Source organism: Hemitrygon akajei, chromosome 15 (assembly GCF_048418815.1).
Source record: "Hemitrygon akajei chromosome 15, sHemAka1.3, whole genome shotgun sequence".
NCBI lineage: Eukaryota > Metazoa > Chordata > Chondrichthyes > Myliobatiformes > Dasyatidae > Hemitrygon > Hemitrygon akajei.
Genome location: NC_133138.1, coordinates 28,265,516 through 28,289,124, shown reverse-complemented (window position 1 = coordinate 28,289,124; position 23,609 = coordinate 28,265,516). Strand labels below are relative to the sequence as shown.

The 23,609-nt window shown below is 42.7% G+C and overlaps 1 protein-coding gene across 1 annotated transcript in view; it reads left to right on the top strand.

Annotated features, from left to right (window-relative positions):
• Nucleotides 1–23,609, top strand: part of rad50 (RAD50 homolog, double strand break repair protein) — a 166,891-nt gene that overhangs the window by 6,524 nt on the left and 136,758 nt on the right. The window contains exons 2-5 of the mRNA XM_073067338.1: nt 11,624–11,793; nt 13,423–13,506; nt 20,568–20,719; nt 21,586–21,771. Coding sequence (XP_072923439.1) covers nt 11,665–11,793; nt 13,423–13,506; nt 20,568–20,719; nt 21,586–21,771 — 551 coding nt within the window. The 5' untranslated portion in view covers nt 11,624–11,664. The remainder of the gene's footprint in view (nt 1–11,623; nt 11,794–13,422; nt 13,507–20,567; nt 20,720–21,585; nt 21,772–23,609) is intronic.

Here is a 23,609-nt window from a genome sequence, read left to right as displayed (position 1 = left end):
AATCAAAATGATCCAAGAACCTGAAGCCCTGCCCCTTGCACTGGTTTCTCAGCCTCGCATTTATCTGTCAAATCATCCTGTTTCTACCCTCACTGGCACATGGCACAGGCAGTAATCCAGAAATTACTAACCTGGAGGTCCTGCTTCTTTTTGCCTAGCTCTCTAAATTCTCTCTTCAGGACCTCTTTGCTTTTCCTTCCTATGTCACTGGTACCAATATGTACCAAGACATCTGGCTGCTTTCCCACCCCCTCCAAAATGCTGTGGACGTGATCCAAGACATCCCTGACCCAGGCACCATCCTGGTGTCCTGTTTACGTCCACAGAATCCTCCTGTCTGTTCCTCTGACGACTGAGTCCCCTAGCACTATTGCTCCCCTCTTCTCCCTGCTTTAGTGATGGGTGTTGCCTTTCTGAGGCATCTTTTCAAGATGTGCTCGATGGCTTGTGCCTATGCTGGAGCTGGCTGAGTCTGCAGCTTCTTCTGATCTGGTGCATTGGCGCTCTGTGCCAGGCAGTGGGGCAACCAGTCAGAATGCTCTCCATGGTACATCTGCAGAACTTTGCTCGAATCTTTGCTGACATTTTGAATGTCTCCAGACTCCTAATGGAGTGTAGCCACTGACGTGCCTTCTTTGTAATTGCCTTGAGTGAATGAAAAATAAATCACAGCATCCAAGGTATTTTGCTTTAAAGATAATTGGGCCGATTACTGAAGACCTGCGCTTATCAAATGGATGGAGTGTTCACAAATATCTTTAACCTCTCTCTTTGGCATCTGTGCTACCCACCTGCTTCCAGCAGGCTTCAGTTATACTGGTGCAAAGAAGAGCATAGTAACCTGCCTCAATGGCTATTGTCCAGTAGCACTTACATCCACTTTGAGTGATGAACCATTGCCAACTCCTCCCTGAGGAGTGACTTGGATTTGCTTCAATTAGCCTACCTCCACAACAGGTCAACAGCAGCTGTTATTGCATTAACTCTTCCACATTTAAGCGTGCCGACGACACCGCTGTCATTGGCCAAATCAAAGTGTGATGAATCAGGATACAGGAGCGAGATTGAACATCTGGCTGCGTGCTGCCACGGCAATCTCCTACTCAATGTAGGGAGTACCAAGGAGCTGATTATTGACTACGGGAGGGGGAAGCTGGAGGTCCATGAGCCATTCATCAGGAAATCAGAGGTGAAGATGGTCAACAGTTTTAAATTCCTCCGTGTTATCGTTTCAGAGGATCCATCTTGGGTTCAGCATGTAACTGCGATTACAAGGAAAGCATAGCAGCACCTTGACTTTCTTAGAAGTCTGTGAACATTTGGGCATGACATCTAAAACTTGGACAAACTTCTATAGATCTGCGGTGGAGAGTATACTGACTGGTTGCATCACGGCCTGGAGTGGAAACACCATTGTTCTTGAATGGAAAACTCTACAAAAAGTAGTGGATAGGACCCGGTCCATGACAGATAAAGCCCTCCCCACCATTGGACTCATCTGCACAGACCAATGTCACAGGAAAGCCGCATCAAGGATCCCCGCCACCCAGAACGTGCTCTCTTCACGCCGCTGACATCAGCAAGGAGGTGCAGGAGTCTCAGCATCAAAACCATCAGGTTCAGGAACAATTATTACCCCTCAGCCATCAGGCTTTTGAACCAGAGGGGATAACTTCACTCAATGACACGGGCAACCCTTTACACGACTCATTTTAACTCTGGAATCCTGAGCTGTGAAGTGAAACAATTGGAACACAATGTGCTGAAGTTATCACACACAGTACAGTGTTATTTTGACAAGCAGAAAACTGTGCGTTCCCATTGCTGGAAAGAAATTTATGCTTGAAATCAAAAGGGTTTCCTTGATTTCACCACGGTCATCAGCTTTATGCATCAGAGTCTACGGTCTGATGGGAGAGGGACTTGGGAGTTCAGCTACAAGGTCTCCAGAAAGCAGAGTCTCAGGTAGGTAGGGTGGTGAAGGCGGCTTTTGGCAAGCTGGCCTCTGTCAGTGACGGTACTGAGTCCTGATTAAATACCTGATGAGGTTCTGAAAGCTTGTGCCAGCCAACTGGTGGGAGTATTCAAGAACACTTTCAACCTCTCACTGCTATGGTCAGAAGTTCCCACCTGCAAAAAGGCAACAATTATACCAGTGCCTAAGAAGAGCAGTGTGGGCTGCCTTAATGACCATTGCCCTGTAGCACTCACATCTGCAGTGATGAAATGCTTTTTGAGGTTGGCCATGGCTAGAATGAACATTTGTCTTAGCAAGGACCTGGACCCACTGCAATTTGCCTGTTGCCACAATCAGTCTACGGCAGACACAATCTCAGTGGCTCTTCACATGGCCTTAAGGTCAATTTATACTTCTGCGTTGAATCTACGCCATAGTTACAGCATAGCCGCGTACCCTACTCCATACCCTATGCCGTAGCCTGACGCGCACCTCCCCAAAAAATGTAATTACGCGTCGTGGCGATGCAGACCGCAACAACAGTGATTGGTCCATTTGGCAGCATGGCGTTTCCTACTACGCATTTCCAGTTGCTGCTGCTTCTCTGCCTTTTTCGAATTGAGAGGGAAGAGAGAAGAAGAACATGAGTTGAAAAATGGACCAATTCGAGGCGAGGTTAATTGAGGAAGTCCAAAAATATGTACATACGAACATGAAGAAACTCAACACAGTGGCATAGAAACCCCACCGCCAACTAGCGTTTTGGCGGTGAATTGCAGAGCGACGCAGACACACCAATGCACAAGTATAAATGCTCACAACAGTGTAGGCTACGGTGTACAGCCTACACAGAAGTATAAATCAGCCATTAGATCACCTGGATAATCAAAAATCTATGTCAGGATTCTGTTCGTTGCCTATAGCTTAGTGTTTAATACCATCATTCCCACAATCCTGATTGATCAGTTACAGAAACTGGGCCTCTGTACCTCCCTCTGCAATTGGTAGGTACCCCATCCGGTGAGACTATCAGTCTTGACATAGTTGACTGCCATCTTACAGGACTGGCACTTGCCCAGTGACAGTTTTAACCCTCCAGCTTTCAGGTGATCTAGCACCTTCAGTACCCTTGTTTCATGTTCCTTCAGGTGTATACCCGGATACAATGAGATCACCCCAGTAGACCAGTACCTCAAACAAGTTCATGTCTCCAACATGATATGTGTCTTCTCCATGATATGTGGAAAAGAAGCCAGTGCTCCTAATATGCCCTGGGGCTTCTTTCAAACTGAAAGCATCCAAGTGGACATATAAATACTGTCTTCTCTTAACCAGCTTGACTTATGGGTATCTGATAATGGCCACTCCAGAGATATAACACTCTGTACCAGTTTGCTGTACTCAGACAGGCCAGAGCATCCTTGATCCATGGCACAGTATATTGGCCGGGGATTGTACATTGGTTCAGCGTCCAATAGTCAACACACATTCATACCTTCCCATTCTTCTTCACCACTAGAATGGGTGACGCATGGGGACTCCTCGACTCGGTGACAATTCCACCTCCAGTTTCAGCAGGTGCTGCTGAACTTTTTCATCCTCCCCTGGTGCAAACCATCGAGACCTCTCTCTGAAGGGGGTGTCTTCTGTCACTCAAAGAGTGTGGCGAGTACTCTTAGAGCCACCCACATCGAACTTAGCAGTAGAAAAGACATCTTTGAGCTTCAACAACTTCTCCATTAGTCTCCTTTTCTATCCCTCAGGGACCAGGGACTCACCAAAGTTGGATGACTTTCCTGTTATCTTTCCCACTGGAAAACTAGACATTATGTCACAGGGAAAGGATGTGCCATCTGCATCCCATGTCTAATGGTGACCTCTCTCTCCGATGTGTTCCTGATAATCACTGTCATCCTGTTTATGTGTACGGCCGAAGTTTTCTGCAGTTAAGGTCTCACCAGCACTCTGGCAGGTAAGCGTGACTCTTTGTTGTGATTCTCCGGGCAGAGCATCCACCAGGAGGGCCTTGGCATTGGGCATTCCTGGGAAAATGGGGTTTCCCGTCATTCTAGCTACTTGCCCAGGGCGTAACGCAATGGCTTTGGTCTGGGTGTACCACACAGTTCCTCATTTATGCTCATCATCCTGCTTTGGAGGAACTTGCACCTTCTCAAAAGCAGCTCTGAACACCAGGTGAATGGACAAAAGGTTTTCAGAAAATCCTCTGCATTTCTCTCCTTGCATTCTCCTTTGAGCCTTCTCACAATGGGAGCATTTGTTCCCGCAATAATGGAAACTTCACCTTTTTCAACCGGATCTGGACAGACCAAAACTAATGTATCAAGGGTCTCAGCTACTTCAGCTTCTGCTTCCGAAAACTCCAGCTTCAACGACAAGTAATCATCGGTACTAGATTTCTAGAGCACAGAATGGCGTCAATGGTAAATGCGTCAAATACTGGTTGAAAAAGGATCCGCAGGGTACAGTAACCTGAGAAACTGTGTCAAGTATGATTAGCATAAATACCTTCAATACATACGGTCCCACTAGGGCTTCAGGAATAGAGTTTTGCAGCTTCGTGTTTTCCTTGATGTATGAATTGGAATGTGTTTTCTCTGAGACGCCGGCCCGTCCCATCACTGGGTCCCTCCGAGGTTTCCCAACTTCCCTCTTTGTTTCAGCAACCACTGGGTTACCTTCTGAAGGTTTCACACTCCTTCACACTCCCACTTGAAATGTCCATCCTAACCACAGTTGTAACAGAAAACACCAGTCACTTCCCCCATCACGAGACCCCTGTCAGCAGCAGCCCTCTGCTGAGAGTGTCCTGCTGGTAGGTCTGGTTCCCTGTTGGACTTGTCACGTTTGGTGGCACCACTCACTGACATCAACTGGGATACCTTGTCTGTTTTTCATTTCATCCTGCAAAACCCCCACTTGTGTGGCTTCTGGGGCTGCTTCAGCAACAGAGGCTACTACTGAGGACTTTGCCCAACTGGTCGGGGCCTCCCGCTCCTCCATCATATTTTCCTCCTCTCTCATGTCTGATCAGCTCAACAAATTTCTGGGTGTGAGTAATATTTAACTGTCTTTATCAACATGTACAGCTATTTACCAGCGTAACTGACATATTTTGATATACAATGTAGTTTCGTTGGGGGGGTGAGTTAAATTTTGTTAAGCAGACAGAAAAGGAAAAAGAATCGTCAAGGGAGGGCAACAACTCAACCGGGGGGTATGTTTTCTCTGTGGTTTGTAGCTATGACACACTGTGTGCGTGTTCCCCAGAGAGAAGCAGGTGTCATTACTCTCTGCCTGATTATTATTAGGGGCTGGTCTTGATAAGAGAAAAAGCAGTCATAATAATTTGTTTTATCAGGAATTTTAGAAGACCAACTGGGTTTCTGGAAGTTTTGTTTGGTTTTGTGGGTTATATTCTTTTGTAAATAGTTCTCTATGCATCACAGGTTTTTCAGTTAATGTACTATAAAAATGCCGGGTTTGTTTGAAGGTGGGAGGGGGTGGTGATGTAGTAAGAGAGATATTGTACCATAGATAGATAGATAGATACTTTATTCATCCCCATGGGGAAATTCAACTTTTTTTCCAATGTCCCATACACTTGTTGTAGCAAAACTAATTACATACAATACTTAACTCAGTAAAAAAATATGATATGCATCTAAATCACTATCTCAAAAAGCATTAATAATAGCTTTTAAAAAGTTCTTAAGTCCTGGCGGTAGAATTGTAAAGCCTAATGGCATTGGGGAGTATTGACCTCTTCATCCTGTCTGAGGAGCATTGCATCGATAGTAACCTGTCGCTGAAACTGCTTCTCTGTCTCTGGATGGTGCTATGTAGAGGATGTTCAGAGTTATCCATAATTGACCGTAGCCTACTCAGCGCCCTTCGCTCAGCTACCGATGTTAAACTCTCCAGTACTTTGCCCACGACAGAGCCCGCCTTCCTTACCAGCTTATTAAGACGTGAGGCGTCCCTCTTCTTAATGCTTCCTCCCCAACACGCCACCACAAAGAAGAGGGCGCTCTCCACAACTGACCTATAGAACATCTTCAGCATCTCACTACAGACATTGAATGACGCCAACCTTCTTAGGAAGTACAGTCGACTCTGTGCCTTCTTGCACAAGGCATCCATGGCCACTTTGAACATAGTTATAATATTAATGGAATCAATCACCCCATTAAAAGGAAAAAATATTGGCTCAGTTGAAAAAACTTAATTGCTCTATAGCTCTATTACAAGAAACACATTTAGGGAGACATGGAACACAAAAAATTAACAAGTGAATGGGTAGATCAAGTCTATTATTCATATTGCCCTAATAGTAAAAAGAGAGGAGTTGCAATATTAATTAACAGATCAGTTTATTTCGTAGTGGAAAAAGAGGTTAAAGACAAGCAGGATAGATAGGTGTTAGCTTTGGGCTCGATGGAAGGTGAAGAGTTTACTATTGTGAGTATCTATGCACAGAATGAAGATAACCCCATCTTTTTCAAAGAAATAGCTTTATGACTTGCCAGGGAAGCTAGAGGTACTGTTATAGTTGGAGGAGACTTTAATTGTATTCTTAATAGGAGTTTGGATAAATTACCTGGGAATGGGGAACCCCTGAGCAAGAAGTCTAAAGCAGTAAAAATTATGTTGGATGAGCTTGGGCTAGTTGATGGCTGCAGAGCATTGAATCCAGGTGCCAGGGATTTTAGTCATATATCAACAACCCATAGCTCATATTCAAGAATTGACCTTATTTGCATCCCAAAGAAGAATCCACATCAGGTGAAGGAATGTGTTATTGAACCCATTACATTGTCAAATCATGCTCCTGTTAGACTTGTATTGAATGTAGGCTGTGAGCGGCACTTCAAATATTGGAGGCTCAATGTTTCCACGTTGATGGACCACTCTTCCTATAATCAACTAAAACAATGCATTGACGAATATTTTGTGACAGATGACAATGGGGAGGTTCCCCATTGATAATGTGGGAAGATGCAAAAGCTGTGATTAGGGGAAAATGTATTGATTTGGCTGTTCAAATGAAAAAATACCGAAGCAAAAAATATAATCAGTTACAAAGTGAAATAAAAAGATTGGAACAAAGGCACAAATTAACACTGAACAAGGATGATTGGAAAAACCTACAAAAGTGTAGGGATGCCTTGAATGCATTGCTCACGTATAAAGCGGAAGGAGCACTTAGGTACGCAAATCAGAAGTATTATGAGATGGGGAACCAGGCCAGTCGTCTGTTAGCATTTCATTTGAGAAAAGCACAATCTAACAGGGTCGTACCAAAAATTAGACGTCCTTTAACTTTCTCCGAGGTATCGAACCCGAACGATGTAGCAGAGGCATTTAGGGCTTTCTGTAAAGATCTGTATGATTCTTCGGATCCACCACAAAATAAAGGCAAGCTGGACGAAATTTTCAGAGACATCTGTATGAGCACACTTTCAGAAAGTGAGATTGTTACACTGACACAACTAGTCTCAGAACTAGAAATAGAAGATGTTATGAAAACATTAAAAAATAATAAATCTCTGGGTACGGGTGGATTTCTGGGTGAGTTCTATAAGATATTTACAACAGAACTTACTCCAGTTTTATGTGAAGGTTTTAATTATGCTCTGAATGAACATGACCCCCCCCCCACCCCCGGAGAGCTGGTCTGAGGCAATCGTATTGGTATTCCACAAGGATGGAAAGGCCCCTATAGCATGTAGTTCATATAGACCAATCAGCCTGCTTGGTACTGATGTGAAGATTCTTTGTTCTGTTTTAGCAAAGAGATTACAGAAATATATAGGAAAATTGATTAATCCAGATCAAACTGGATTCATTCTAGGCCGTCAGGGAGCAAATAATGTTAGAAGAGCTTTAAATATCCAGTCTTTAGCACAGAGATCCATCCACCCTTCAATGTTTCTTAGCTTAGATGCCGAGAAGGCATTGGATAGGGTGGATTGGAAATACTTAGAATATACCTTAGAAAAAATGGGTTTTAATGCAACATTTCGAAGTTGGATGAAGACACTGAATAAAGATCCAATTTCTAGGGTTAGAGTAAATGGATACTGTGCCATGTTCTTCAGGGTCAAAAGCGGAACCAGACAGGGGAGTCCCCTATCCCTGATGTTATTTGCCTTAATCGTCGAACTACTGGCTGAGTTAATAAGACAAAATTAACAATTTGAGGTAATAACAGATAAAGGAGGTAGTACCCATAAGATAGCTTTATTTGCAGATGACAGTCTTCTTTTTATAAAGAATCCTCTTTCATCAGTTCCCCAGCTTATGCAATGTTTGAGAAGCTATGGAGAGGTCTCTGGATACAAAGTTAACGAAGCGAAATCTGAAGCTATGATGATTACAGGGACCTGGCCAAGCCAGCTGGATGATGAAGTGACTCTTTGTTGGCCAAAACGGGGCTTTAGATATTTGGGGGTAGTTTAACTCGCAGTTCCTCCCAGCTGTTTGCAGCCAATTATGTTAAACTTATTAATCAAGTGAGGAGAGATCTTGAACATTGGGAGATGCTTCCTTTATCACTGATAGGTAGAGTAGAAGTGATCAGGATAAATATTTTGCCCAGGTTTCTTTTTCTTTTCAGTCCTCTACCCATAACAGTTCATATATCTACTTTTAAAATATTGGCTAGTCTTATCAGTAGGTTTATATAGCAGAAAAAGAGGTCCAGGGTCAGACTAAAAGTGTTATACTCAAATAAAGAACAGGGATGTTTGCTTTACCTCATTTAAAGACCTATTATTGGGTTGCCCAATTAAGAGCAATTGTGTCATATCAAGGGCATCCAGAATTGCATTCATTTCAGATTTTATTCCAGCAAGACTTAACCTGTTTTAACAGGTGGGCGTAAAGAGGCCTGGTTCTTGTGGACCAAATGTTTGATGGTGAGGCGCTCAAATCTTTCTCCCAACTCCAAACTGAATTTGACCTTGTATCAAATGACTTTTACAGATTCCTCCAAATTAGACATTACCTTTTTTCACACAAAGAATGGAACAATCTTAAAATACAGCCAAATAACTTGGAAAGATTTTGGATAGAGATCATCATGGGTAGGACACAATCCCAGAAAATTGTATATATATAAAAAAATACACCTGGATGCAATGGATAACATGTTAGATGTTAAACAGAAGTGGGAATTGGAGGTAAATACCATAATGGAAGAGGAAGAGTGAGAGAGGTCTTGAGAGTCATGGCATAAATGCTTGAATAATCCCAAATGGAGGGAATTTTCTAAGAAAATAAGGGTGAGGTACTTTAAAACCCCGTCAGTAATATCATTATACGCAGAAAAAAAACAGCAGACCTTGCTGGAGAGGCTGTGGCCTAGCGTGAGATTTTGTACATATATTCTGGGACTATCCCAAATTAAGGGAATTTTGGTACAACATCACTGAGGAAATAAGAATGATTTTAGACATAAGTAAATCCTTTGAACCTACTCTTTTAATTTTAGGCAACATCCCACAATCTGCATTAGAGAAGAATAAACTATACATGTTAAGTCTTGATTCTGATTGCTGATAAAAATGATAACTGTCAGCTGGCTTAAAACTCATCCACCCACTTTGGAACAGTGGATACAGAGATTGAAAGAAGTGAATTGTGTGGAAAATATCACTGCAAGTTTACAACTGAAAATGGCCTCTTACTTGGACAGATGAAACTCTGCTATAGTGTACCTGGCACAGTGAAAGGCCCACACAGGGACCTGGTAAAATGTAGGACTTGAGTTGATTTACTGAGGACTGTGATTTTATTTAAAATAGATGTAAATCTCCATTGAGGGGCGATGTAGATCATGTGTATGTTTGTGTTTGTAATTGTATGTATGCGCTCTTTGTTTCTTTTTTCTCTTATTCCTACTCTCTTCTACCCCTGGTATTGTTGATACAGGTATTTACCATTGTGCAGTGAACTGTGGACTGATAGCTAATGCTTGTTTGTAGATATGTGTTTGTTCAATAAAGTAAAAAAAATTATAAAGAAAGTATATTTACCAATTTCAGGTTTATCAAATAGTCAATAGGAAAAAGAAAAGAGAGAAACCGAATAAAAGGGCCTTCTACAGTTAAACCAGTCTAAGTATGCACATAAACGTCGAGGCTTACTTTGGTAGTGGATCGGTGTACCACTGTACTTATGTCACTGAGTTCTCATCAACAATCACAGGTAGCCCTTCTTGGACTCCTTCATTGCGCCAAGCTCTCCTCGCAATAGGGTCTTCCCTTCAGATGGGATCCTCCAGACATCCTCCCAGATCCTCTCTCATCTTCTGCCAAAACACCGCGAACCCAGCCACAGTCTGTCAGAAATCTCTTTCCGCCCAACCCTCTCCATCTCGCCATCCTGATTGGCTGACACAACATTCTTAAATCAGACAACATGGCTCCTTATCTTTAACTGAAACCAAAACATTTTCAACAGCAGGGTACACTGCTTTTACAGAAAACTGCTAAAATAGACACCTCACAGCACAGCATAGCTATAGAAATCTTAAACAGGGCATTACACCTGTGTGCTGCTAGAGTCGAGTACTCAACTGGAATGCTAGGGGCAGAGCGGTGCGGCGTACATGTAGGAGTCAGTGCTGCCCTTCACTGGTTGCTCAGCAGGAGGCAAGATGTATTTGACTGCAGACTGCTGCAACATTTAGAGACTCAGGGACTGGGACTATTTTTTTCTGTGACTATTTTACTGCTGTCTTACGTGCTAGGTCTGCCCTGCACTGTGTACTGTTGGTACTGTGTTTTGCACCTTGGCCTCAGAGTCACGCTGTTCCTTTTGGCTGTTTTCATGGGTATTCATGTATGGTTGAATGACATCTAGAATTCATTGCCATGGATGGCTGTGGAGGCCAAGTCACTGGGTATATTTAAAGCAGAGGTTGATGCGTTCTTGATTAGTCAGGGCATCAACAGTTGTGGGGAGAAGGCAGGATAATGTGGTCAAGAGGAAAAATAAATCAACCATGATTGAATGGCAGAACAGACTCAATGGGTCGAATGGCTTCATTGTGCTCCTATGTCTTATCGTCTTTTGAATTCGCTGCATAACAATAGAATCCTGCTATGGGAAGTGAGTATGAGGTATATAAGACCATCCATGGGAATGCTCAAATCTTAACCAATCATAACTGAATCAATAGACAATAGATGCAGGAGTAGGCCATTTGGCCCTTCGAGCCAGCACCGCCATTCACTGTGATCATGGCTGATCATCCACAATCAGTACCCCTTTCCTGAATTCTCCCCATATCCCTTGACTCCGCTATCTTTAAGAGCTCTATCTAACTCTTTCTTGAAAGCATCCAGAGAGATCATAGAGAGAAGGCATACAGGATGTTATTGAGAGCCTAAAGAGGTTGGGAGTGCACAGAGGCCTGTGTCTGTGAGAGAAGAGTCAAAAGTCACAAACCACACACCGTCCTGACCTGCCCTGTCAGCCTTCACCTACCCATCTGTGGATGAAACTCCCATTTTCACTGACCTCATATGGCACCTCAGATGTATTCCTAAATGTGCCAGCTTTTGGTGATCCATAACGTGAACATGGACTGGCAATTAGGATTCCCAAGTGAGCTTAACTGAATATTATGTCTTCTTCTAGTATTCTTTTATTAGATTGGGAACGATTGAAGACCTGCCAAGATGTCCAAAATTGAGAAGATGAGCATTCAGGGTGTGAGGAGTTTTGGGATAGATGACAAAGATAAACAGATTATCACCTTCAATACTCCATTAACTGTTCTAGTGGGACCAAATGGTGCAGGAAAAACGGTAAGTTCTACATTTGGAATTTAAAATATACACAGACCGACGAAGATCCTTGTAATGTGCATTAATTTGACACTAAATCATGATTCACATTGTGCTTTGTTTTATTCAGTTTCTGTAATTTTCATAGCAGATAAAGACAACTGTCAATTATTCAATGAACCAGAAAGGAACAGACTGAATGTTTATAATAAGTGACGACCATGGAATAAATCTGAGTCGTGGTGGACTGTTTATACATTTAGGCTGGTACAGACATGTAGTGGTTAGTGCAATCACTTTACAGTGCCAGTGAATACCGATCAGGATTTGAGTCCTGCTGCTTTATTTAAGGAGCTTGTACATTCTCCCTGTGACCATGTGGGTTTCCTCTGGGTGCTCTGGTTTCCTCCCACAGTCCAAACCATCTGCAGCCTCCTGCAACTTGTAATTGATATGTCGTGATTGCTTTGAAGTATTTGAAATTTGCTTTGGGTTATTAGTGTAAAGTTGAAATCTTTTGTTTTTTTGAGCATGGTTCTCCAGATGTGACTGGAACCTTCAGGTGCGGTCTGTCGTAAATTAACACACACAAAATGCTGGAGGAACTCAGCAGGTCAGGCAGCATCTCTGGAAATGAACTAGCAGTCAACATTTCAGGCTGAGACAACTCTTTAAGACTGGAAAGGAAGGGAGAAGACACCAGAATAAAAAGATTGGTGGAGAGGTAGGACGCTAGCTAGAAGGCGATAGGTTGAAGCCAGGTGGGTGGGGAAGTTAAAGGACTGGAGAGGAAGGAATCTGATAAGAGAAGAGAGTGGACCATAGGAGAAATGGAAGAAGGAGGGGTACTGGGAGAGATGTTAGGCTGGTGAGAAGAGGTAAGATGCAAGAGTGGAGAATAGAAGAAGAAGAAGAGGGGAGAAGAAGATAATGTTTTTTTACTGGAAGGAGAAATCGATACTCTTGTCATCAGGTTGGAGGTTACCTGGACGGAATACAAGGTGTTGCCCCTCCATCCTGAGGGTGGCCTCATCATAAATTAAGTCAAACTATTCACCACTTTATCGAAAAGCGGCTCAATTCTTGAAAATCATCAACTTGAAGTAAAATAATGGAGCAATATTTCAACAAAAGAGGTGACAACAGCAATTTCAGGAATAAAAGAAGAGACAGTAACTGTTGGGAGGTAGCATTGACCAGGAGGAAGAAGATGTTGTCGCTGGGTGGACTGAGAAGCAATTGAGAGGCTTAAGTAGGTTGTAAGAGGTCCCCGGAGTCTTTTGCATAGACGGTGGGAATCACTCATTCAATTCAGCTGCTTGTCGCGTTCGGACATTGGAACTGGATCATACATTTCCCAAGACAGCAGCAGGTCTCCTGTGAACCAGTTTTTCCTGGGTAGCGTAAAAAGGAACACACTATCAAGGGAAGCGCATCATGAATATCGAAGCAAAGATAATGAAGATTAGATAATGCAATCACTTTGATTCACCACAATCTGTAGGTTTTGATTTTAATGGAGAGAAATGAGAGTGTAGTAGTTCTTACCAATCATCACAGCACTAATTTATTTAAAGTGTTTTGTGGAGCTTTAGAACACTTCTCGTGATACAGAATTTAATGTAACAGGATTATGTTTTTGTGTTACAGACTATAATTGAGTGCTTAAAGTACATTTGCACTGGTGATTTCCCTCCTGGAACCAAAGGGCAAACATTTGTTCATGACCCAAAGGTAGGACAGATTTAGAATTGTGCACAATGCATTCCATGCTGAAAGAATTGTTCTAAATTTCAAATCTTTGCTGTAATATTCCTACAGACTGCTTTTGTTCTGCATGTCTTGTGTTTAAGAATGGAGGAAGTTTGGGGTGCTCCTTGCTTCTCTTTCGCAGAGATGCTGCTCATTTGGAATCTTGATAACGTGATAAGCTTTCAGGGCCTTTTCTACTTACTTTCAACCACAATCAAAAAAAGATAATAAACTGTAAGCATTTTTGATTTTTCTTCACAAAAGTCAGTTCAGATTAGAGGGTAAATCTGATGAGGAGAGGTTGAGCGAGGTGGGTTTTTTCTCTGGAATAAAGGAAGATGAGAGGAAATGTGATAAATTTGTGCGTGATTATAAGAGGCACAGACAACGCCTTTATTTAGGACGTCAGTGGCTACCCCACAGGACATCTGTTTAATGTGATTGGGGAAATGTTTAGAGGAGATATCAGAGGTAGGTTTCTTAAAAAGTGAAATTCTGATCTGTTTAGGGCTCTGAAGTTTTATTCCAATTACTAAAGGAAGCAGAGTGCACAGACGCATGTGAACATACAATTTATATGTAGCTTCGCAGGGCAGAGAAGAAGTCATTCAGTTTGCAGGTCCATGCCTGTTCACAGGGCATCGCATTCTGCCATATTTCCCTGCAGTTAAAAATGGATCGGAACAAAAATTGCAAATGGTCATTTGTAGAATTTTGGGAATGTGGGCCAGCTCATGTGATTTAGGTTAAACATTTTACTTGTAAAGATAAATTTTTTGATTCATGTTGCCCCTAATTCTGTGCTTGTCAAGATTGCACATATAGCAAATAAGATATTTGGTAGTTTCATTTGCTTTGTGAAATTGGTGAATACACCCATGTGTATCTGAACTGAGAGTGATAGATAAGTGATCAAATTTGTCCTAGCTGTGTTTTCATAATACAAAGCAAGTAGGTTAATTCTGTTACTGGCCTAAATTTAAACAAAACAGAATTTTTGTTCTATTTTCTTAAATAGATCAGAACTTTTGCAAAGTTCAAAGTAAAGTTTATTATCAGAGTGCATACATGTCACTACGTACAACCCTCACATTCTTTTACTGTGGGCATACTTAGCAAATCTGTAGAACAGAAACTGTAGACATCATAAACAGATTAGCCAAATGCAGGTATAAATAAATAGCAATAAATAACAAGCATGGAATAACAATGTAACTGAGCCATTAAATGAGTGTAGTTATCCCCTTTTATTCAAGAGATTGATGTCGAGGGGTAGTAGCTGAGGGTAGAACCTGGTGGTGCAAGTCCTGAAGCTCCTGTACCTTCTACCTGATGGCATCATTGAGAAAAGAGCAGGGCCTGGTGGTGAGGATCTTTGATGATGGATACTGCTTCTCTATGGCAATGTAATGCAGTGCCTTTAATGGTCAACGCCAAGGCTAAAGGCGCAGCAGGACAGGTGGAATTAAAATCAGGTTGAAATGCAGAGGGGCCTCCTCTATCTATCATCTTGTGAGCGAACGTAGAGTCGTTTGAGAAAAAGATCAACAACCTCAGGGCAAGGCTTCTGTGTCAGAGGCAGATGAGGCTGATCTCAGTTGTTTGTTGCATTGACAGTGAACACGCTGGACACAACTATCCGGTCAGAAGGTTTTACGATTTTCAGAATGGATCGAACCTCGAATTCTGTTAAGGAAGGAGGTGGCGGCGTGTGCTCTTTAGTCAATTCTCATTGGTGCATGGATGTTGGGGTTATGTCGACTTCCTGGACCCCTGACTTATAATAACTAATGATTAAATGTAGACCATTCTACTTGCCTCAAGATTTCTCATCCATGATCTTGACCGCAGTTTAAATAACATCAACGGACGATTATAAGCAAGCACTCATGAAACTGGACATTGCTCTCTGTAAACAAGCAATGTCCCATCCCAATGAATTTCAAATTTATAGTGGGTGACTTTAACCAGGCCTGTTTGAGACATGTAACCTGTTGCACCAAAGGTCCCAATGCACTAGACCACTGTTACACTACGATAAGGAATGGCTATCATTCTGCCACAATTCCCTCTCAGCCGCAATCGCCTGCCTTCTCCCCGTATCCCTTCCTGCTTGACTAATCAAGAATCTATTAAACTCTGCCTTAAATATACTGAATAACTTGGTCTCCATAGCTGCCTGTGGCAACAAATTCCACAGATTCATTGCTCTGTGTTCAGAGATGAGGCAAATCCAGCATCTGAAAGGTTAGGTTTACATGTCAGACTAATTTATTGTTTAAATGGTGACAATAGTAACTCTACTTCATTTTCATTTCTCCATTTGATGATAAAGCAAAGAAACTAGGTTCCAGGTTGGTGAATAAAATGATTTAACTACTGATTTCAAGAAAACTGACCACCTTAAAGGTCGATGGTGAGAATCTGCATATTCTGGTTGTTTCTATAGCTTGATTAGCTACGACATGGAAAATGTCTGTAGAGGAGATTTTTTTATATCACTAAAGACTAGCAAATTTTTACAGACGTACTGCGGAAAGCATCCTGACTCGTTGCATCACCGTCTGTTGTGGAGGCTCCAATGAGGAAAAAGTTGCAGTGTGTTGTGGACTCAGCCAGCTCCATCATTGGCATTAGCCTTCCCACCATTGGGAACATCTCCATCCTCAAGAAGGTGGCATCCATCATTCACCATCCGGGACATGCCCTCTTCTCCTTACTATCATCAGGGTGAAGATCCAGCAACTTGCAGATGCACGCTCAGTATATTAAGAACAACTTCTTTCCCTCTGAATGGTTCTCGAACTCTTCCACCCTGTTTTGCTCTATTTATTTTTCCCATTTCTCATTGTAACTTTAAGGCGGCACTGTAAAGCTATTACAGCACCAACAATCTGCTTCGATTCTGCCACTGTCTGTAAGGAATTCTTACATTATCACTGTGATCATGTGGGTTTCCTCCAAGTGCTTTTGTTTCCTCCCACATTCCAGAGGTGTTGAGGTTAGTAGGTCACATAGATGTAAAAAAAACTAATTGGGCTGAACGGGCCCGTTTCCTTCCAGTGTTTATAAATTAAACAAATTAAATTTGTTCATTCGTTATGTGCCCTGTCATATGACATGGGCGATCATGGTCTTCAATGGCCATGATTGTACTGGGCAAATTTTTCGACAAAAGTGGTTTGCCATTGCCTTCTTCTGGGCAGTGTCTTTACAAGACAGGTGACCCCAGCCATTATCAATACTCTTCAGAGACTGTCTGCCTGGCATCAGTGATTGCATCACTAGGACTTGTGATATATACCAGCTGCTTATACAACCATCCATCACCTGCTCCCATGGCTTCATGTGGCCCTGATCTGGGGGCTAAGCAGATGCTGCACCTTCCCTAGGGGTGATCTGTAGACAAGCGGAAGGAAGAAGCACCTTACACCTCCTTTGGTAGAGACGTATCTCCACCCTGCCTCCCCTAATAAAATTATAGTCATTGTTACTGTATTGCACTGTACGGCTGTCACAAAGCAACGCATTTCATGACGTGTTTCAGTGATAATAAACCTGATTCTGAAGGTGACTTCCATCACATGTGACCTCTTTAGCTTATTCATTGTTTACAGGACAGAATGTGAGCTCAACGATAGTGAAAGGGGCAATCCAACCTCAAGCAGTGAATCAGTTTGGTTTGACTCAAATTGCATCCGAGTGCATGTATGTCACCAAATACCACCCTGAGATTCATTTTCCTGCGGGCATACTCAGCAGATCTATAGAATAGTAGCTATAACGTGATCAATGAAAGGTCAACCAGAGTGCAGACAACAAACTGTGCAAATCCAAATATAAATGAAGAGCGGTAAATGCCGGGAACGTAAGAGTCCTTAAAGTGAGGTCATTGGTTGTGGGAACTTCTCAGTGGGTGAGCAAGTGAGTACAGTTAACCGGTTTTTTTCAAGCTACAAAATACACGTGCCGGTGATCATCGGCGACTTCCTGTGGGCTGCAAGACACTTGGTGCATTTCAGCAAACTAAGAAGTCATTGTGTCAGTCTATGTGTGATACTGAGAAGTTATCCTCCCGGAATGTTTTTTTTCTTCAAATCGTTTACAGAAAGTCTATTTAAAATGCTTTTAGTAAAACAGTAACTGCTACCATATTTTGAAAAACAACTAGAACAGGACTTGATGTGAGGAGGGGGGGTCAGCTGGTCTATGTGACTCATTTTGTTGCTGGGAGTGGGAACAGAGCAAGTGACCAAGCATAAAGTAAGTGTTACGACCTGTGATCCAGTCATGTCTTTTAGGCATGGTTGTGCAGTGTTGCAGCTGTTACCCACTTCTCTCGCAGTCTGGGTCAATCCTGACCTTGGCTGCTATCTGCCTGGAGCTTGCATGTTTTCTGGTAACCATGAAGGTACACTTCAGGTGCTCCAGTTCCTCCCACTTACCCAAGATGTGCAGAACAGCAGATTATCTGGCCACCAAGTTGCCCCAAGCATGTAGGTGATTGGACAAACCTGGGGAATTGTTGGGAATGTGAGGAGAATAAAATTGAGTGAGTCAGAACTTGGTGGGTCTGGAGGGTTTCCTTCATGGTCAGAGGCTGCTTGAGTGTTGCATGAGTCTCTGACCATGACTTTAACACCAGAGGTTTAGTGTTATTAGATTTTCCCCAATGGCATACAGTATATTCACGTCAAAAAGTATTCAACCCCCTTGGAAATTTTCTTCTGATTTGATTTACAACACTGAAACACAGTGGATTTAATTTGGCTTTTTTGCTATTGATCAAAGGAAAAAGACTGTTTTCGTGTCAAAGTGAAAACAGATCTCCACAAAGTGATCCAAATTAATTACAAATATAAAACACAAAATATTTGATTGCATAAGTATTCCCCCCCCCCCTTAATATGACTCACCAAATCATCACTGGTGCAGCCAGTTGGTTTTAGAAGTCATGTAATTAGTTAAATGGAGATCACCTGTGTGCAGTCAAGGTGTTTCAATTGATTGTAGTAAAAATACACCTGTATCTGTGATGCACCATCAATAACTCTCGGAGATGTGAGGCGAGAGATGGGCTTTTATTAGCTGGAAGAGAGCACTATCTGCAACAAGAGACCATCACACAACATCCTGGAGACTGAGGGAGGAGCAGTGCCTCCAATCACCTTTATACAGGGGTCTGTGGGAGGAGCCACAGGAGGAGTCAGTGGTGGGGGGCGTGTCCAGACAGGTATATGTAGTTCACCACAATCTGGAAGGTCCAACTGCTGGTGAGTCAGTATCCTGACAAAAACTACATCATGAAGACAAGAGAACACTCCACATAAAAGGTTATTGAAAAGCACAAGTCAGGAGGTGGTTACAAGAAAATTTCCAAGACAATTAGTATCCCTTGGAGTATAGTTAGGTCAGTCATCAAGAAATGGAAAGAATATGACAGTGTGAGAAGGAGACTGGTGAGGGAGGCCACCAAGAGACCTATGACAACTCTGGAGGAGTTACAAGTTTCAGTGGTTGAGATGGGAGACCGCACATACAACATCTGTTACCCAGGTACTTCACCGGTTGCAGTTTTATGGGAAAGTGGCAAAGAGAAAGCCACTGTTTAAAAAAAACGCACATGAAATTTTGGCTAGAGTTTGCCAGAAGGCATGTAGGGGACTCTGAAATCAGCTGGAAGAAGGTTCAATGGTCTGATGAAACCAAAAACTGAGCTTTTTGACCATCAGACTAAAGACTATGTTTGGCATAAGCCAAGTACTACACATCATCAAAATCACACCGTCCCTACTCTGAGCACGGTGGTGGCTGCTTCATGGTGTGGGGATCCTTCACTGCAGCTCTGGAAGGCTTGTGAAGGTAGAGGGTAAAATGAATGCAGCAAAATACAGGGGAAATCCTGGAGGAAAACCTGATGCAGTCTGCAAGAGAACTGCAACTTGGGAGAAGGTCTGTTTTCCAGCAAGGCAATGACCCCAAACATTTAGCCAAAGCTACACAGCAATGGCTTAAATGTCCTGGAGTGGCCAAGTCAGAGTCCAGACCTCAATCCAATTGAGAATTTGTGGCTGGACTTGATAAAGGCTGTTCACTCATGATCCTCATGCAATCTGACAGAGCCTGAGCAGTTTTGTAAAAAAGACTGGGGAAAAATTGTAGTGTCCAGATGTGCAAAGCTGATAGAGACCTATCCACACAGACTCAAGGTTGTAATTGCTGCCAAAGGTGCATCTATTAAATGCTGACTTGAAGGGGGTGAGTAATTACTCAATCAGTTATTTTGTGTTTAATAATTGTAGAATAATTTGTAGAAATTTGTTTTCACTTTTACATGAAGAGTCTTTTCTGTTGATCAGTGTCAAAAAAAACCAAATTAAATCCACTGTGATCCAATGTTGTAAAACAATAAAGCATGAAAACTTCTAAGGGTGGCGGGGGCTGAATACTTTTTTTTAGACACTGTGTGTGTATGTTTATGTACACGCAAAACACCAGAGGAACTCAGCACGTCAAGCAGGATCTATGGAGGATGAATAAGCAATCAACGTTTGCTTACACTTCCTCCCTTCTCTATTTATTTAGCGATACAGTACAGAATAGGCCTTTTCAACCCTTCCAGCTGCACTGCCCCAGCAACCCCCGACAATACTGATTTAACCCTAACCCAATCACGGGACAATTTGCAATGAGCAATTAACCTACCTAGTAATCGTTCCACCAAGGGTATACTTAATAGAACGATATTTGAACCATAGCTAATTTTTACATGTTTACCAATGAGGTACTTCATATTTTCCATGTCAGCTTCATTTTGTTATGAGCGCAAGAATGGCAGGAGTGAAAGAAGTTTCCACTGCAAGAGACAGAAACCTTAACCCCAAGTGTTTATTATTCTTTGCAATGATGTAAATTTAAAGAATAATGAAAGCAGTTTTAAACAAGTGTAAAATTAATTACCATGTGGTGCATTTATGTCTTCTTTTGGGATTTGCAATAAATGAGGGCAGGAAGTGAGCATATTTGTGCTTTTTTCCACAAAGGTCGCCCATGAAACTGACGTGCGAGCGCAAATCCGTCTGCAGTTTCGAGACGTGAACGGAGAAATGGTGGCGGTTCAGAGATCGATGCTTTGCACACAGAAGGGCAAAAAGACTGAATTCAAAACCTTGGAGGGCGTGATCACACGGATGAAGTGAGTTGAACTCAGCAAAGAATTTTTGCTTTGTGTGACAGATGTGGCTCATGAACGGATACCTGAAAGAAAAGTGACTGGGTTATGGTGGCTCAAGGGCAGTGTCATCATCATTATGTGCTGTGCCATGTGACATGGGTGATCATGGTCTTTCCATGACCATTGTACCGGGCAAATTTTTCTACAGAAGTGGTTTGCCATTGCTGCCTTCTGGGCAGTGTCTTTACAAGACAGGTGAGCCCTTGCCATTATCAATATTCTTCAGAGCTTGTCTACTTGTTGTCAGTGGTCACATAACTAGGACTTGTGATGTGCACCAGCGGCTCATTCAACTATCTAGCACCCACTCTCGTTGCTTCGCGTGACCCCGATCTGGGGTCTAAGCAGGCGCTACACCTTGTCCAAGGGCCACCTGCAGATGAGTGCAGGGAAGGAGTGTCTTACACCTCCTTTGCCAGAGGCGTATCTCCACCCCACCACCCATCAAGGGCAGTATATATCTAAGCTTGCTTCTTTTATCATCTTGCAATCTGTAAAGCATCAATCAGCAAATTTCTCAGCATATGCTAATGATAGTAAACCTGATTCTGGTTCTGATATTCTACTTTCTGTTAAAGTACGTTTGGACAGTGTTGAGATCTGCTCATGCACAAATTCCTTCAGGCAGTATCATGATAATGTCAAGATAATTTTTCTATTAAACTATTAATAATGGATAGATATTGCTTTAAATTATACTGTATTAGGTATAGAAATGAATGTGGAATTAAGTTCCCTTTGGAGGGGTGGGGGAAGGAAGGAGAAAAGAAAGAATAAACGAAAGAAAAATTGAGCATCATTGAGGGCTTTTGTGTTCCTTTCTAAAGGCATGGAGAAAAGGTCAGCTTGAGTTCCAAGTGTGCGGAGATGGATCGTGAGATGATCAGTGCCTTGGGCGTCTCAAAAGCTGTGTTAAATAATGTTATATTCTGTCACCAAGAAGATTCAAACTGGCCTCTGAGTGAGGGAAAGGCCCTGAAGCAGAAATTTGATGAGATTTTCTCAGCCACAAGGTGAGATTTCCTTCCATTTCCAGAATGCGGCATTTATTTCAATGAGCCAAACCTGACACATTTTCTTTGCGCAGTGACTAGAATGTAGTTTGATGTGTGCATATCTTGATATGCAAAGATGTTGTGCATTTGTTTCTCCCCACTAATCTCCCTCCTGGCACATCTCCCTGAAATTCATCCCTCCCCTCCAATCTTTCACCTGGTACGTTTCCCTACAAGTGGCAGGGCTGACGCACCTTCCCATTCACCTCCTCGCTCACACCCATTCAGGGCCCCAAACAGTCCTTCCAGGTGAGGCAACACTTAAGCTGCAAATCTGTTGGGATCGTCTGCTGTATCCGGTGCTCCCGATAAGAGCTCCTCTACGTTTGTGAAGCCCGACGTAAATTGGGAGGCAGCATTATCAACCACCTCTGCTCTATCCTCCAAAAGCAGAATTTCCTGGTGGCTAAGCATTTTAATTCCCATCCCTTTCCTGCTCAACGATGAGGCCACTCTCAGGGTGGAGGAGCAACACCTCAAATTCCATCCAGGTGCCCTCAAACCTGACGGCATAAAAATTGATCTCTGCTTCCAGTGTTTTTTACCTCTGCCTTCCCAGTTTTTCTATTCCCCACTCTTGTCTCCTACCACTTGTCCTCATCTACCAATTACTTCCCCCTGATGCCCTTCCTCCTTCCTTTTCTCCCACTCTCTTTTATCAGATTGTTTATTCTCCAGCCCTCTGCCTTTTCCACCTATAACCTCCCAGCTTCTTACTTCATACCTCGCCTTCCCATTTTCATCTGGCTTCACCTATCACTTTCCAGCTATCCTACTCCCCCTCCCCCTCCTTTTTATACTGGCATTTCCCCCCCTTCTTTTCCAGCATGATGGAGGGTGTTGAATGGAAGTGTCGACTATTTATTCCTTTCCACGATCCTGCTGAGTTCCTCCAACATTTAGTGTGTGTTTCCAGCATTTTCAGAATCTCTTGAATTGATGTGTAAAGTTTATTTCACTTACTTGCATCTCAAGCCTGGCAAAACTTAATCAAAGATGCTCCAATTCTGGTCGTTGTCTCTTCTCCCCTTTCCCATCAGGCTGAGGGTCCAAAACCTGAGAGCACAAACCACTTTGCTGAAGGACAGCTTCTGTCCCATTGTTATCAGACTCCTGGTGCACTAAGATATCAACTCTTGATCTCCCAGTCTAGCTCGTCTTGGCCGTCATCAACCTGCACAGCCCTTTCTCTGAAGCGTCAGCACTATTCTCTGCACTATTTTCATGACTTAATGCAACTTATGCATGCGTGGTCTGGCAGAGACCCAGCTGAGTGTGCAATAAATCCCTTCATTTCTTGTTTAAACAATTTTTATTTCAAAATAAAATTGCACTGGGACCTAATTACACTCATTTGGCTCTGTTGGACAGGCTACTTCAGTCACACACCAGACTTCCAAAACAAGCAGGCAGAGGGAAATATTCACAATCTAGTCCTGATGAAGGATCATGGCTCAAAACCTCTCCATAGATGCTGCCTGACCTGCTCAGTTCCTCCAGCATTTTGTGTGTGTTACAAAAGATCCAAGCTTTCATTCCTTGGAAGGAAGAAGGCATCCTTAATGATCTATGACCCTCAAAGTGGAGAAACTTTGAAACATAGAAAATAGGTGCAGGAGTAGGCCATTCGGCCTTTTGAGCCAGCACCGCCATTCAGTATGATCATGGCTGATCATCCAACTCAGTACCCTGTACCTGCTTTCTCTCCATACCCGCTGATCCCTTTAGCCATAAGGGCCATATCTAACTTCCTCTTAAATATAGCCAATGAACTGGCCTCAACTGTTTCCTGTGGC